At 38.0% G+C, this 12,360-nt stretch overlaps 1 protein-coding gene across 3 annotated transcripts in view; it reads left to right on the top strand.

Moving 5' to 3' along the window:
• The window catches only part of Mtf2 (metal response element binding transcription factor 2), a 39,078-nt gene extending 29,373 nt beyond the window's left edge, over window positions 1-9,705 (top strand). For all 3 annotated transcript variants that reach the window (XM_075942778.1, XM_075942779.1, XM_075942780.1), the window contains 5 exons: window positions 314-484; window positions 4,113-4,218; window positions 4,356-4,408; window positions 4,515-4,619; window positions 7,416-9,705. In XM_075942778.1, coding sequence (XP_075798893.1) covers window positions 314-484; window positions 4,113-4,218; window positions 4,356-4,408; window positions 4,515-4,619; window positions 7,416-7,773 — 793 coding nt within the window. In that variant the 3' untranslated portion in view covers window positions 7,774-9,705. The remainder of the gene's footprint in view (window positions 1-313; window positions 485-4,112; window positions 4,219-4,355; window positions 4,409-4,514; window positions 4,620-7,415) is intronic.
• Window positions 9,706-12,360: the final 2,655 nt, after the last annotated feature.

Below are 12,360 nucleotides of genomic sequence, written 5' to 3'. Positions count from 1 at the left end.
TTTCCTAACACTAGTGACCATTAAACCTGAATTCAGATGTTTCCCTGTTCTGGGACTGTAGCTGTCTGTCATCACACCCAATACAGAAGCCATGTTTGGAAGAAGTTGAACTTAGAACTTTCTCTATTTTTGTCTTATCCCTTCCACCTGATAGCCTGAAGCCTGTAGATAAGAATCAGAGACACCAACGGGAAAATACTTTTGTGGTATGGGTAGCTTTTCATGTTTAAGGGCCTAATTTGAAAGTTGTAAGTTAGGGTCTTCCATGTAAATGTGCAGCTTATAAAATTTTAGTTAATTTTTTTAAAAATAGGTTTATGTCTGGGAAAGAAATAAAGAAGAAGAAGCATTTGTTTGGGTTGCGAATTCGTGTTCCTCCTGTGCCACCAAATGTGGCTTTCAAAGCAGAGAAAGAACCTGAAGGAACATCCCATGAATTTAAAATTAAAGGCAGAAAAGCATCCAAACCTATATGTGATTCAAGGTAAAAGTTGATCGGTGATGTAGTTTTTCTTTCAGCTTATTTATTTGTAACTGATGATGTGTGTTATGTGGTCGCATTAGAATATATTAGAGTGCCACAGACCTGGGTAATCTCCAACTCCAAACCCAGTCTATAATTTCCTTCATAGGCAAGGTGAGAAAATGTGCTAGATGTTTATTTATTTTAGGCCTTTGGCATTCAAGGAATAGACAGTTGATTTAAAAAAATAACTTAAAATATTTACATCTTCACTTGTTGATTTACTTTTTATTCGTTCATTCAGCACTTTTGTCAGACGCCTTCCTTTCTCAGTGCTGTGGAGATAATGACCAGACAGAGTTTTCCCTTGTGCTTAATGGATTGCGTTATAGTGAGAGAAGTATGTAATAAACATGTAAAATAATTGATGATCATTTTGATGCCATTTAGAATTAATTCAGTGTTTTAGACCCCACTGGGTCAACAGAGATGAGAACATTGTTCTTAAAGGGGAGGCTTAAGGAAGGGCTATGTAAGGTGATCTTGGAGAATCAATTTAGAGTAATTTAAAGACTGAAGAATAAAGGGGCAGAGAATACTCCAGGGTGCAGGAGTACAGGTGGGGAGGCTATGAGACATAGTCTGGTTGTCAACAGAAAACTAATTTGGTATAAATGGGAACTAGAGAGTAAGGATTGGATATTTGAAAGATTGGGTGGGTCTTGATCACATAGCAGCTCGTAGGTAGGGATCCCCTGTTCCCTCCAAACAATGGTAGCCATTTAAATGGTGTAAGCAGATTTAATTATCCTTAAAAAAATTATTTGGAGAATAGTTGAGCGGTTAGAATAGAGGTAGGAAAAGAAAGAGACTTGGTTTTGTCCAGATGAGATGCTTACTTGGCAGGAGTGGGTGGGAGCAGTTAAGTGGAGTGAATAGGTTTGAGATCTCTTTTCAGGAGAAGAACTGAGATCAGATTTGCTATTAAACTAAATTTATGAGTGAAAGGGGGGAAGGATAAGTTAATAGATTCGAAATTTATGGTTTGAGCAACTCATGGATGCTGGTTTCTTAGCGAGGATAAGGAGGAAAGTGATGGTGAGGTGGGTGGAGCATCTCCTGGTTCTGTTCTCACAACGCATCTGAATAGTTCCATGGAGGCAACTTCTGTTTGTACGTGAGCAGCGCAGGTCAGGTCAGGACTGACTTTAAAGGTAGGAGAACAAATAAAATGACGTAGGGAGTAAGCGGGGAAGAGAATGGTTCTTCAGGTGGTGTCTGGACTTAGAAATTATAAAGGGGAAGGTATGAAATAACAGGGATGAGAGCGGCACCACCGGCATGGTAGGAGGAGACCAGGAGCATTTGGTGTTAGGAGTCAGTAATGGTGGACAAATTAAATGGCATTGGAAGCTAGTAAAATGTTTACTGGACGCTGTAACATTTTGTTATTGGTGACCTTGACAAGTCGTTTATTTAGAGTAGTAAAGATTGGAATGAGTTGAAGTATGACTATCTGCACTTCCTGATTTATGTACAAAAATATGCTTCTTCTGCATGTCAGGGTTACTAACATATTCAGAATAATAATGAAGATAATAAAGAGAAAAGCGCATAGAAGAATCCTGAATGAGGCAGAAAAGAGTGGAGAGGAAAATGTCATCAAAGCTAAGAAGTTTGTAAAGTGAAGACAGAATGACAGTAGAACATGGCAGCAATTTTAGTGTGGGAAATAATTGGAATCCGTTTTTGTGTCCTAAGAATGACTCAGTGTCTAAGAAAGTTGAGTGTAGGAGAGAGTGAAGCTAACCTATTGCCTCTGTCTGAGAATAGCTTTTGATAGCAGAGGATACACCTTTCTGGTGAATATAGATATGACTGTAGAAGTTAGAGGCCAAAGTTACTGCTGGGAGTCTTATTTTCTCAAGGGAGTGTGAAGTGAAAGGGTTGTATGCAGAGGGAAATTTAGAGAGAGAGCAAGTTTGGAGTAGTTATGCTGCAGAGTAAGAAATATGTTTACAAAACACTGACTACCGTAGCCATTTGAAGGTTTTAGTAGAATACATACAACTGAGTGGTTTCGTTTAAAAAGGAAATGCTGGGGCTGGAGAGATGGCTCAGAGGTTAGGAGAACTGACTGCTGTTCCGGAGGTCCTGAGTTCAATTCCCATCAACTACATGATGGCTCACACCCATCTATAATGAGATCTGGTGCCCAGAACACTATATTCATAATAAATAAATTAAAAAAAAGAAAGCTGTTCCCTTACAGATATGTGCTAAAAAGGAAATGCTTATTTCTACCATTATCCAATTTGATATAGTCCTTTATATCAGTTGCTATCATAAATTAGAAAAAAAGAATTTCACAAACATCACATTCTATGATGATGTTAAGGAGGATGCTTTGTGTGGTAGCTCTCGGATTAATTGATGCTACTGAGAAGGACTCCCGCTTCCTTCTGGTCCTCTTAAGGCTGTGTGTCACACTGCTGTATGTTACATTATCTTCTCCTCAACATCTTTGACTTCTAGACCTACTTCTCTGTCCTCCTACATCATCCTTCCGCTTGCTTCCACTTTGAGTTTTTACTGGTTTATCTTATTTCTACTCTACTCTAGTAGTGTTGCTTTTCTTTTTCTTTCATTGTATTTTCCTGATACGATCCTCATGATCCTTTATCTTACTAGCTTTCTTGTTTATGTGGGAATGTATGATGGAAGCCCTTCAGCGCACAGGAAGCACCTTTGTATCCCTTATATCTTTCTGTAGCAGCTATTCTTCATCAAGTCTGTATTCTGCATGTTCTCTTCTTTTAGAGATACCCTTGACTATTAACTTTTTCCTTTGGTATTGCTTAGTACTTAGCTTTATTTTCTTGTTTGCTGTTTGACCTATCAGTGGCTGTGTCCAGTATGGAAGATTTCTTATTTCTCCTTTATGTTCTGCTGTCTTGGGCTTGATCCTGTTTCTGACCATGTCACTCAAGGGTGTAAAAAAAAAAAAAAAAAAAAAATATATATATATATATATATACACACACACACACATACATATATACATACATATATACACACACACGAGCTATTGTGTACGTGACTATATATTTAATGAAAAATTGGTGATACTGAAATTTTAATATAGATATTTTCATTAGATTAACTAATTTTGTAGTCATTTTTTGTTGTAAAATTTTAAAGTCTCCTCCAAGAAGAAACTAAAGTTTTAAAATTCAGCTGGTAGCCAGGCTGCGGTGGCATATGCCTTTAATCCCAAACTGGGCTGTGGTGGCGCACACCTTTAATCCCAGCACTCGGGAGGCAGAGGCCTGTGAATCCCTGTGAGTTTGAGGCCAGCCTGGTCTACAAGAGCTAGTTTCAGGACAGGCTCCAAAGCTACACAGAGAAACCCTGTCTCTAAAAACAAACAACAACAACAACAACAATAGTAATAAAATTCAGCTGGTATGGCTATCTGGTGATTCATTATCTTTAAAATCTTGAAGTAATAAGCATATTAGAGTTATAGAAAAGAACACTTTTTTTCTTGGAACTTTAGAAAGTGTGATTCAAGTTGTTTAATTAGCTATGTAAAGTAACTGTCATTTTGCTTTCTGCAAAGATTAAATACAAACTGGCTTTGTTTCAGGGAAGTAAGCAATGGGATAGAAAAAAAAGGAAAGAAAAAGTCTGTAGGTCGTCCTCCTGGCCCATATACAAGGAAAATGATTCAAAAAACTGCTGAGCCACCTTTGGTAAGAGGTTTCTTTATAAATGTTCTCGGGAAGGTTCGTGCAATGATCGAGTGTTTTATTCCAGTTAAAGCAGAACTGTCCTTTAAGAATATTCCTTTTCTTTTTTTCCTTAATTTTTTTTTTTTTTAAATTTCCAGGATAAGGAATCAGTTTCAGAGAATCCTGCGTTGGAGTTACCTTGTTCTATAGGGTAAATAATTGCTTTTTTCTTTCCTGGGAATTTTGTTTGCGAGGGAGTTAGTGTTTCTATTGTTATGTAATATAGATGTCATACCATTTGCATTCTCTTGTCTCAGGAGAACTGAGGGGCTTGCACACTCATCCAGTACCTCAGATGTGGACCCCATGGGAGCTTCCAGTGCAAAAGAAACTACCTCATCTAGCATTTCCCGGCATTACGGGTAGGCGCTCATTCTGTAGACTCAGCTTGGGACTGCCTGCCTCTCTGTGCCTTGAGTGACACCACTGCCTGGCTTTTTCATTTTTTTTTTAAAGCTTGGTGAGCCAGTGAGTTATTTTTCTGAGGGAGGATTACTTACGGGACCATATATGACTTAAAGGCAGCTCTGTTCCTGTGACAACTCAAAAGCTCCATCCTGGAGTGTCCCTGTGTGACTGTTGACAGCTCCAAAGAGCTCCTCTCCAGAGATGCTGCACTGTTTTTATAACTGTAAGGGAAGCATTGTAAACCAGGCTGGCCTTGACCTCACAGAGATTCTCCTGCCTCTGTCTCCTGAGTGAGTCTTTTTTATGCTTTCTGAGTTTTGTAAGTTTCCTAAATCAAATTTTCCTAGCTTCCTAATTTTTTTTATTGATTTTATTGAGCTCTACATTTTTCTCTGCTCCCCTCCCTGCCTCTCCCCTCCCCTTCTACTCTCTCCTATGGTCTCCATGCTCCCAGTTTACTCAGGAGATCCCGTCTTTATCTACTTCCCATGTAGATTAGATCCATGTATGTCTCTCTTAGGGTCCTCGTTGTCTAAGTTCTCTGGGATTGTGATTTGAAGGCTGGTTTGTTTTTTGTTTTTTGTTTTTTTTTGCTTTATGTTTAAAAACCACTTATGAGTGAGTACATGTGATAATTGTCTTTCTGGGTCTGGGTTACCTCACTCAATATGAAGTTTTGTAGCTCCATCCATTTGCCTGCAAATTTCAAGATGTCGTTACTTTTCTCTGCTGTGTAGTAATCCATTGTCTAAATGTACCACATTTTCCTTATCCATTCTTTGGTTGAGGAGCACTATGGGTGTTTCCAGGTTCTGGCTATGACAGACAGTGCTGCTATGATCATAGTTGAGCACATGTGCTTGTGGTACAATTAAGCATCCTTTTGATATATACCCAAAAGTAGTATTGCTGGGTTTTGAGGAAGGTTGTTTCCTAATTTTCTGAGAAATTCCCATAGTGATAAGCAAAGCGGCTGTAACAGTTTGCACTCCCACCAGCAATGCAGAAATGTTCCCTTTTCCCCACAACCTCTCCAGCATAAGTTGTCATCAATGTTTTTGATTTTGGCCATTCTTACAGGTATAAGATGGAATCTGAGTTGTTTTGATTTGTATTTCTCTGATGACTAAGGATGTTGAGCATTTCCTTAAGTGTCCTTCAGCCATTTTAGATTTTTATGTTGAGAGTTCTCTGTTTAGGTCTCTAGTCCATTTTTTTTAATTGGATTATTTGTTCTTTTGATGACCAATTTCTTTGTATATTTTGGAGATCAGACCCCTGTCTGATGTGGGGTTGGTGAAGATCTTTTCCCATTCTTTAGGCTGCTATTTTGTCTTGTTGACTGTCCTTTGATTTACATAAGGTTTTCAGTTTTAGTTACTAATTTTTAAAAAAATGTTTAACTTATTCTTTCAAAATACAGATGTGCCAGGCAGCGGTGGTGCACGCCTTTTATCCCAGCACTCAGGAGGCAGAAGCAGGTGGATCTCTGTGAGTTTGAGGCCAGCCTAGTTTACAGAGCTAGTTCTAGGACAGCTAAGACTACACAAAGAAATCCTGTCTTTATCCTTCACCCCCAAATACAAACACACACAATCCTCTTGTTTGTCCCCTTTTCATTGTATCTCTGCTTTTCAATAAGTCCTACGTTTTATTTATTTAGCCCATTGCATTTAGTTAGGACTATTTGACTGTGGGCAGGTAATGCATTGCCTTGAGCAAGGACATTAGGTTGTTTTTTTGTTTGGTTTTGTTCTTTTGTGGCAGAGTTTTTCTTAGTAGCCCTAATTTCAGATAGTGATGATTGTATAGTGATGATTGAATAACTTGGCAGTAGATGTGACTCACGTGAACCTTGGGTTTTGAGGAGCAGAGCGTGTAAATTGTTGGGGTCACCACTCATCTGAATGTTTTCACTTTTAGAATTCAAACGGCACGTTTCTCATTAATTTTTTTTTTCCTTTTTCCTAGAGAGATGGCTCAGTGGTTTCAAAGTGCTCATTATTCTTAGAGCAGACCTCTGTTTGGTTCCTAGCACCCACATCAGCCAGCTTACAACCGCCTGCAATTCTAGTTTCAAGAGATTTGGTGTCCTCTCTGCCCTTCCTGGGCACCTACACACACATGGCATCCATTGGTGTGCACAAGCCTGTGTGTGTAGAGGCCATAAAGTAGTCAGTGCTCTCTTTTCATCTTGTTGGTTCTGGGGGTTGAATTCAAGTTGTCAGTTTGGTGCTTGGTGCCTTTATTCACTGAGCCATTTTGAGGGCCCTACATTAAATGCTCTCTTTGCAACCCAGAACTTAAAACTCATGTTATCCCTCCTTCCACAATCTACTGAATACCAAGATTAAGATTATAAGTGTACCAGGTTTGTTAGGAAATATGTGGCCTGGCCATTATGTACCAGCTGTGTGCTTTCAGTTAAAGCTGCCCCCCCCCCCCCATCTCCTTATAGCTCACTATGTAGAGCAGGCTAACCTCAGAGACTTGCGGCCCCTGCCTCCGGAGTTCTGGGACTAAAAGTGTGCGCCCCACACCTGGCTTTTGTTGAGAACTGTGATGCTTGTAGTCTACGACTGTGCCTCATTTCGGGTTTTTTTTTTTTTTATTTTAATTGTCTGAATCCAATACACGGCCTTTTGCTCATGCAAAGGTTTTTAAACTCCAGATGATTTTTCTTTTCTGTTCCCTAGATTGTCTGACTCTAGAAAAATCATTTTAGGAGATTTTTCTTTTCTGTTCCCTAGATTATCTGACTCTAGAAAGAGAACTCGCACAGGAAGATCCTGGCCTGCTGCAATACCACATTTGCGGAGAAGAAGAGGTCGCCTTCCAAGAAGAGCACTCCAGACTCAGAACTCAGAAGTTGTAAAAGATGATGAAGGCAAAGAAGATTATCAGTTTGAAGAACTTAACACAGAAATCTTGAATAATTTAGCTGATCAGGAGCTACAGCTCAATCACCTGAAAAACTCCATCACTAGTTATTTTGGTGCTGCAGGTAGAATAGCATGTGGCGAGAAGTACCGCGTTCTGGCTCGGCGAGTGACGCTCGACGGGAAGGTGCAGTACCTTGTGGAGTGGGAAGGAGCGACCGCATCCTGACCGCAGGACTGAGTTATGTTCACTGCACTCATTTCCTGGTGGTCCAGGCTAAAGCCCTGAGAGAATGTGGGTTTTACTATCTTTCTTAAAAAAACAAACAAGCAGAAAACAAAAAAAATTCACAAAAGGAGATGATACTAGCCTTAACATGTACTTGTCAATGTTACGGATGTTGTCATGAAAAGATATCTTTTAAAAATCAGAGGAGAGACTTAATTTTTTAAATCTTGAGATTTGTAGAATGTTTCTAGGATAGGATATTAAACATGATTTAAACCCATGCATGGTGTTAGATAATTTTTCTAATTATCCATTGAGTCCATTTTTGTGATTAGTGGTTACCAGAGCAAAGAGATCATGTAGATAGCACAAGTATTTGGAGAAATATTGTGTGTTTTGTTACCAAAATGTTGGAAAAATTTATTTCATACCCTTTAGATTTCATAAAGTGCAGTGTATATAATGTCTAATGAAAGACTGTAAAATATTGAAATTTCTTTCAAGCAAAATGTAAAAAATATATTGAGCCTGTAAATTGCTCTGTGACTAGACTTCATTGTCGTCTTAATATATTCTTTGCATGTACACATATATACACATGTGTATATATGTGTGTGTGATTATGTGACCTATGCAATACAAATTATGGGAATGGGCAGCTTTGGAGCGTATATCCCATGATTCTTATTTCAGGAATAGTTGCAGTATTTACACAGCAGCGTTTCTTCTCAGGCTTGTATTGGGTGCTGTTGCTTGCTATGTATGAAGAGAAATGTGTCAAACAGTTCAGTGTGTACTGAAGAACGGTGTGAACAACAGTGTTCATAAGCTTTTAGATTGCTTTAGTCCTTGTAACTCCGCTGTTGAATACCTAAAACAAATCCAAGCGAGATCTACATTATCCTATTAGAAGTGACATTTTTAGTTTTTTGTGGCACATTATGATTGTAAATGTCTGCAGGAGGCCGGAGACGACTCCTGACTTGTCTGTAGTCATGGCTAGTCATGTTGGAATAAGCGTAGTGTGAACAAAGTGTTTGCTTGCACAGGGTTAACAAACAGTGTGTTGCTAGCTGAGGCCAACTGCTGTTTTATTACAACATTACCTCTTGTTTTTATAAAATGTACCAAGATTTAAATTGATATTTTTATTTTACATGTTAAAGTTTCTTTTATCATGTGTTAGAGTTGTCTTCTGTTTCTTTTTGTTTTGTTTGTTTTCTTTCTTAGCCAAAGAGTAAACAGAAAAATATTGTTTAGGTAGCTCTTCATTTTACTTTTTTACATGAGTGGTGGATTTTAGACTAAAAATTGGGGAAATTTTTGCCAAAATTAAAAATCTTTGAAGTGTATTGATGAAAGAATGGTAAAACTATGGGTTAGTGCTTATTTATTCCATTAATTATTTGACTTTTTTTTTAAAAAAAAGAAACATGCTTTATTTCTTTTAAGCATCTTCAAAAGATGACTTTTCTTGTCACATTATGGCCAAAAGAAGCAGAGAACTTCGTTGTCCTGCATTTGGTTCCTGGTTGACCAGGTATAGATGAGCTTTACAAAGTGCAAATTACAAACCGTCACTTCTGCTCACCGCCACCAAAACGTGATCCCCTAGCTATTAATTTAAGGTTGCCTTTCCTAATACACAGAGATTGTGTTGATTTTTGAATGTTTGTTTATCTAGGGGTAATGCAAAAATGTAATTCCTTATTCGCTCTAGCTGTACCATATCTCATTTCTCCACATCCTTTAATTCTAACTGAACACCAGCAGTATTTTAGTGACTCTTGAAGACACGCAGAAGACAACTTACCAAGCTGAACTGTCTCTAGACGTAATTATTGTGAATGTCTGTTTGCTTTTACCATGGTGTTCAGTTTGTATTTTTGAAATTGCTATACTTAGAATTAAAGCAGACCAACATTAAATGTGTGTATTTTTTAAAGAGCTAATGAGTTTTTCTTCTGTATTTGCTTGAAAATACACACTGGTGCAGTAGTAAACTGCTTTTATTTATCTAGGGAGGGAAAGATTCTCTAATTTTACTTTTATTTACTTGAGTTAGTCTTTAAAGACCTTTGCTTTCATTTATTTTTTTCTCCCATAATAACATTAATAAATACTGTGTGTTCGTCTGAAATGATCTTTTAAAAAGTTTATTTTTAGACAGCTTGCATCAAGCTTTGTATTTGGAAGACAGTATGTCTCTGCTCTGTCCTACCCTGTTCCAGATATGAGAGAATTTCAGCCTTCATAACTGTTTCTTCTGCACAGGGGTTGGTGCATATGTAAAACAAAATTTCCATTTTTGCTGAAATGTTTTTTGCCTAAACTACAGAATGAAAATTGTAAAATAATATGCCTTTCTTTCTTTTTCTTTTTAAGCATTTAAGAGAAATACAAAAGAGCAAGCAAGCTGTAAATCTTGGCAGCTGCTGGACTAGGCAGACATAGAAGAGGACAAGCCATGTCTTTTGAGTCAGGCTCCAGCTGTCCAACAAGCAGCAACAAGGCAGAAGTGGAGTTTTTAGGAACAGCTTCGTGGAAATACTCCCAGGTTTTGGGAAAGGCTAACTCAGAAGAGCAGGTAGACTAAGAGAAACTTGGTAGCAGCTCCAGAAGACACAGTAGCAGACATTATTTTAATCTTTCTCCTTTGTGATTTAAAATACTTTGTAATGACCCTGGTACTAAATGACAAGCCAGCAGAAGAGCTGCAAATTCTCAGTGCTGAGCTCAAGCAGTCTTCTGGTCTTTGTATGAACTCCAAAGTAAGTCTGTAAGTTCTGATACATATAACGGAAGTCAGACCTTGCCAGGTGAGTTAATGTCCAAGTATCTGTATTTGTTTTTTGTCATGGATATATTCAGATTCCTGTATACCACTGTGGGATAAAATTGTGTTGTGGGTTACTTTATTGTGTTCCTGCTAGGTACTATTAAATTTTGGTTGGAATATATTCTGGCTTAAAATAGTTACTAGAGGTTGAAAGAGATTGTTTAATGGCTAAGGAAGATACCTCCCCCCGCCAGCCCTCTATGGAGAAATTTTCTTAATTATATTTGACTACAAAACTCCAAAAGTCCCATTCAATTTCTTTTAAGGCAAAATTTGATATGTCATACTGTAGGGACAAGAGTCTTTGCTCCAGAATATAAACAAAACTTAACAGTTGAAAGTAAAGTAAGAACTTCATCTAATCATGGGTGTTTTTCTAATTGGAGTTAATTAGGGAGTTTAGATGCCTCTGATACATTCTGACATCGGAGAAACTTTGTAAGCAAACTGAATTATAATATCAGGGTTTCAGAGTAATAGCTACAAGAAATGAGATATTTTCCTTATATTTAAAATTAGAATAAGCTCAGTGTGCTGAGGATTGCAAGTATCTCTCACTATTTGAGAGGCTGAGGTAGGAGGATTAAGATTCAGTGCACCTGCATCCCAGCACTCAGGAGGCTGAGGCAGGTGGATCTCTCTGAGTACACAGAGTGAGTTCCAGGACAGCTAGGAGTTCACAGAGATAACCTGTCTAGAAAAACAAAAATTTTGACGCTAGCCTGGGCTACACACATAGTGAGACTCTGTCCCAATTAATTAAAAATTTAAAATGAACAAGTATAAGATAAATAAAAAAGATTACTGCCCTTTTGTACCTGACAGAATCTTGTTAGCCCATTCCCTTGTTACATTTTCTGCTTCTGGAGATGCATATAAAAAACTGGATTCTTAGTAATTCCTTTTCTCAAGGATGTAATTTGTCACACTATTCCCACAAGCATAGAAACCTTCACAGGGGATATGTTATGTATTTTGAGATAAAACAAATATTCTGTTCAAAATTTCTAGTTTAGCCATGTGACAGAAAACAGGCCTGTAGTATCTTATTAGCACTTGAGAGGCTGAGATAGGTGACCTGGAGCCTGCATGTGATCCAGTATTAACATTCTCTCAAAATCCTAGTCTATGTCTTGCTTCTTTTATTCATAGTCAGACATTCTTTTTGTTCCGACTGTATGACATGCATTCCTCTTGGATCTGATGGTAAGTTTTTGAATGTACAAAAATTGATGTATGAAGAGTGACCAATAATAGAACCCTGGATAACATTTTGCTCAACTGAATCTTACCAAAAAAAAAAAAAAAAACAACAAAAAAACATTTAGTTAGAATTTTCTCAGGTCTGATGTGAACAGCATTTTTATGGAGTTTATAGAATGTACTCAATGTGTGTAAGATCAGTGATACAAAACTAGCCTGTTAATGTATCTTTTGAATGGTTGAGTGCTCCTCTGTCTTTAAATTATTTGAAAGGTGGTCTGTACATGCCTGTAGACTAACTACCACTGATGATCCCATCCACTAGGACTTTATGAAGTGCCAGAAAGTTGGTGCCCACCGTACAGTGCTGGCACACTAGGGCTACACAGAGAAATCCTGTCTGGGGTGATGGGGAGGGGGGAGCGGGGGTGGGGGAGCTGATGCCCATCTGAATGTAGGTTTGTTTTTTTTCATTCTTCAAGGCAGGGTTTCTCTGTGTAACAGCCCTGGCATTTTCTTTTTTAATTTTATTCTCTGAGATTTAT

The sequence above is a fragment of the Microtus pennsylvanicus genome, chromosome 12 (genome assembly GCF_037038515.1).
Source record: "Microtus pennsylvanicus isolate mMicPen1 chromosome 12, mMicPen1.hap1, whole genome shotgun sequence".
Classification (NCBI taxonomy): domain Eukaryota; kingdom Metazoa; phylum Chordata; class Mammalia; order Rodentia; family Cricetidae; genus Microtus; species Microtus pennsylvanicus.
Note: the sequence above shows the minus strand (reverse complement) of the source record. Positions and strands in the feature narration are given on the sequence as shown.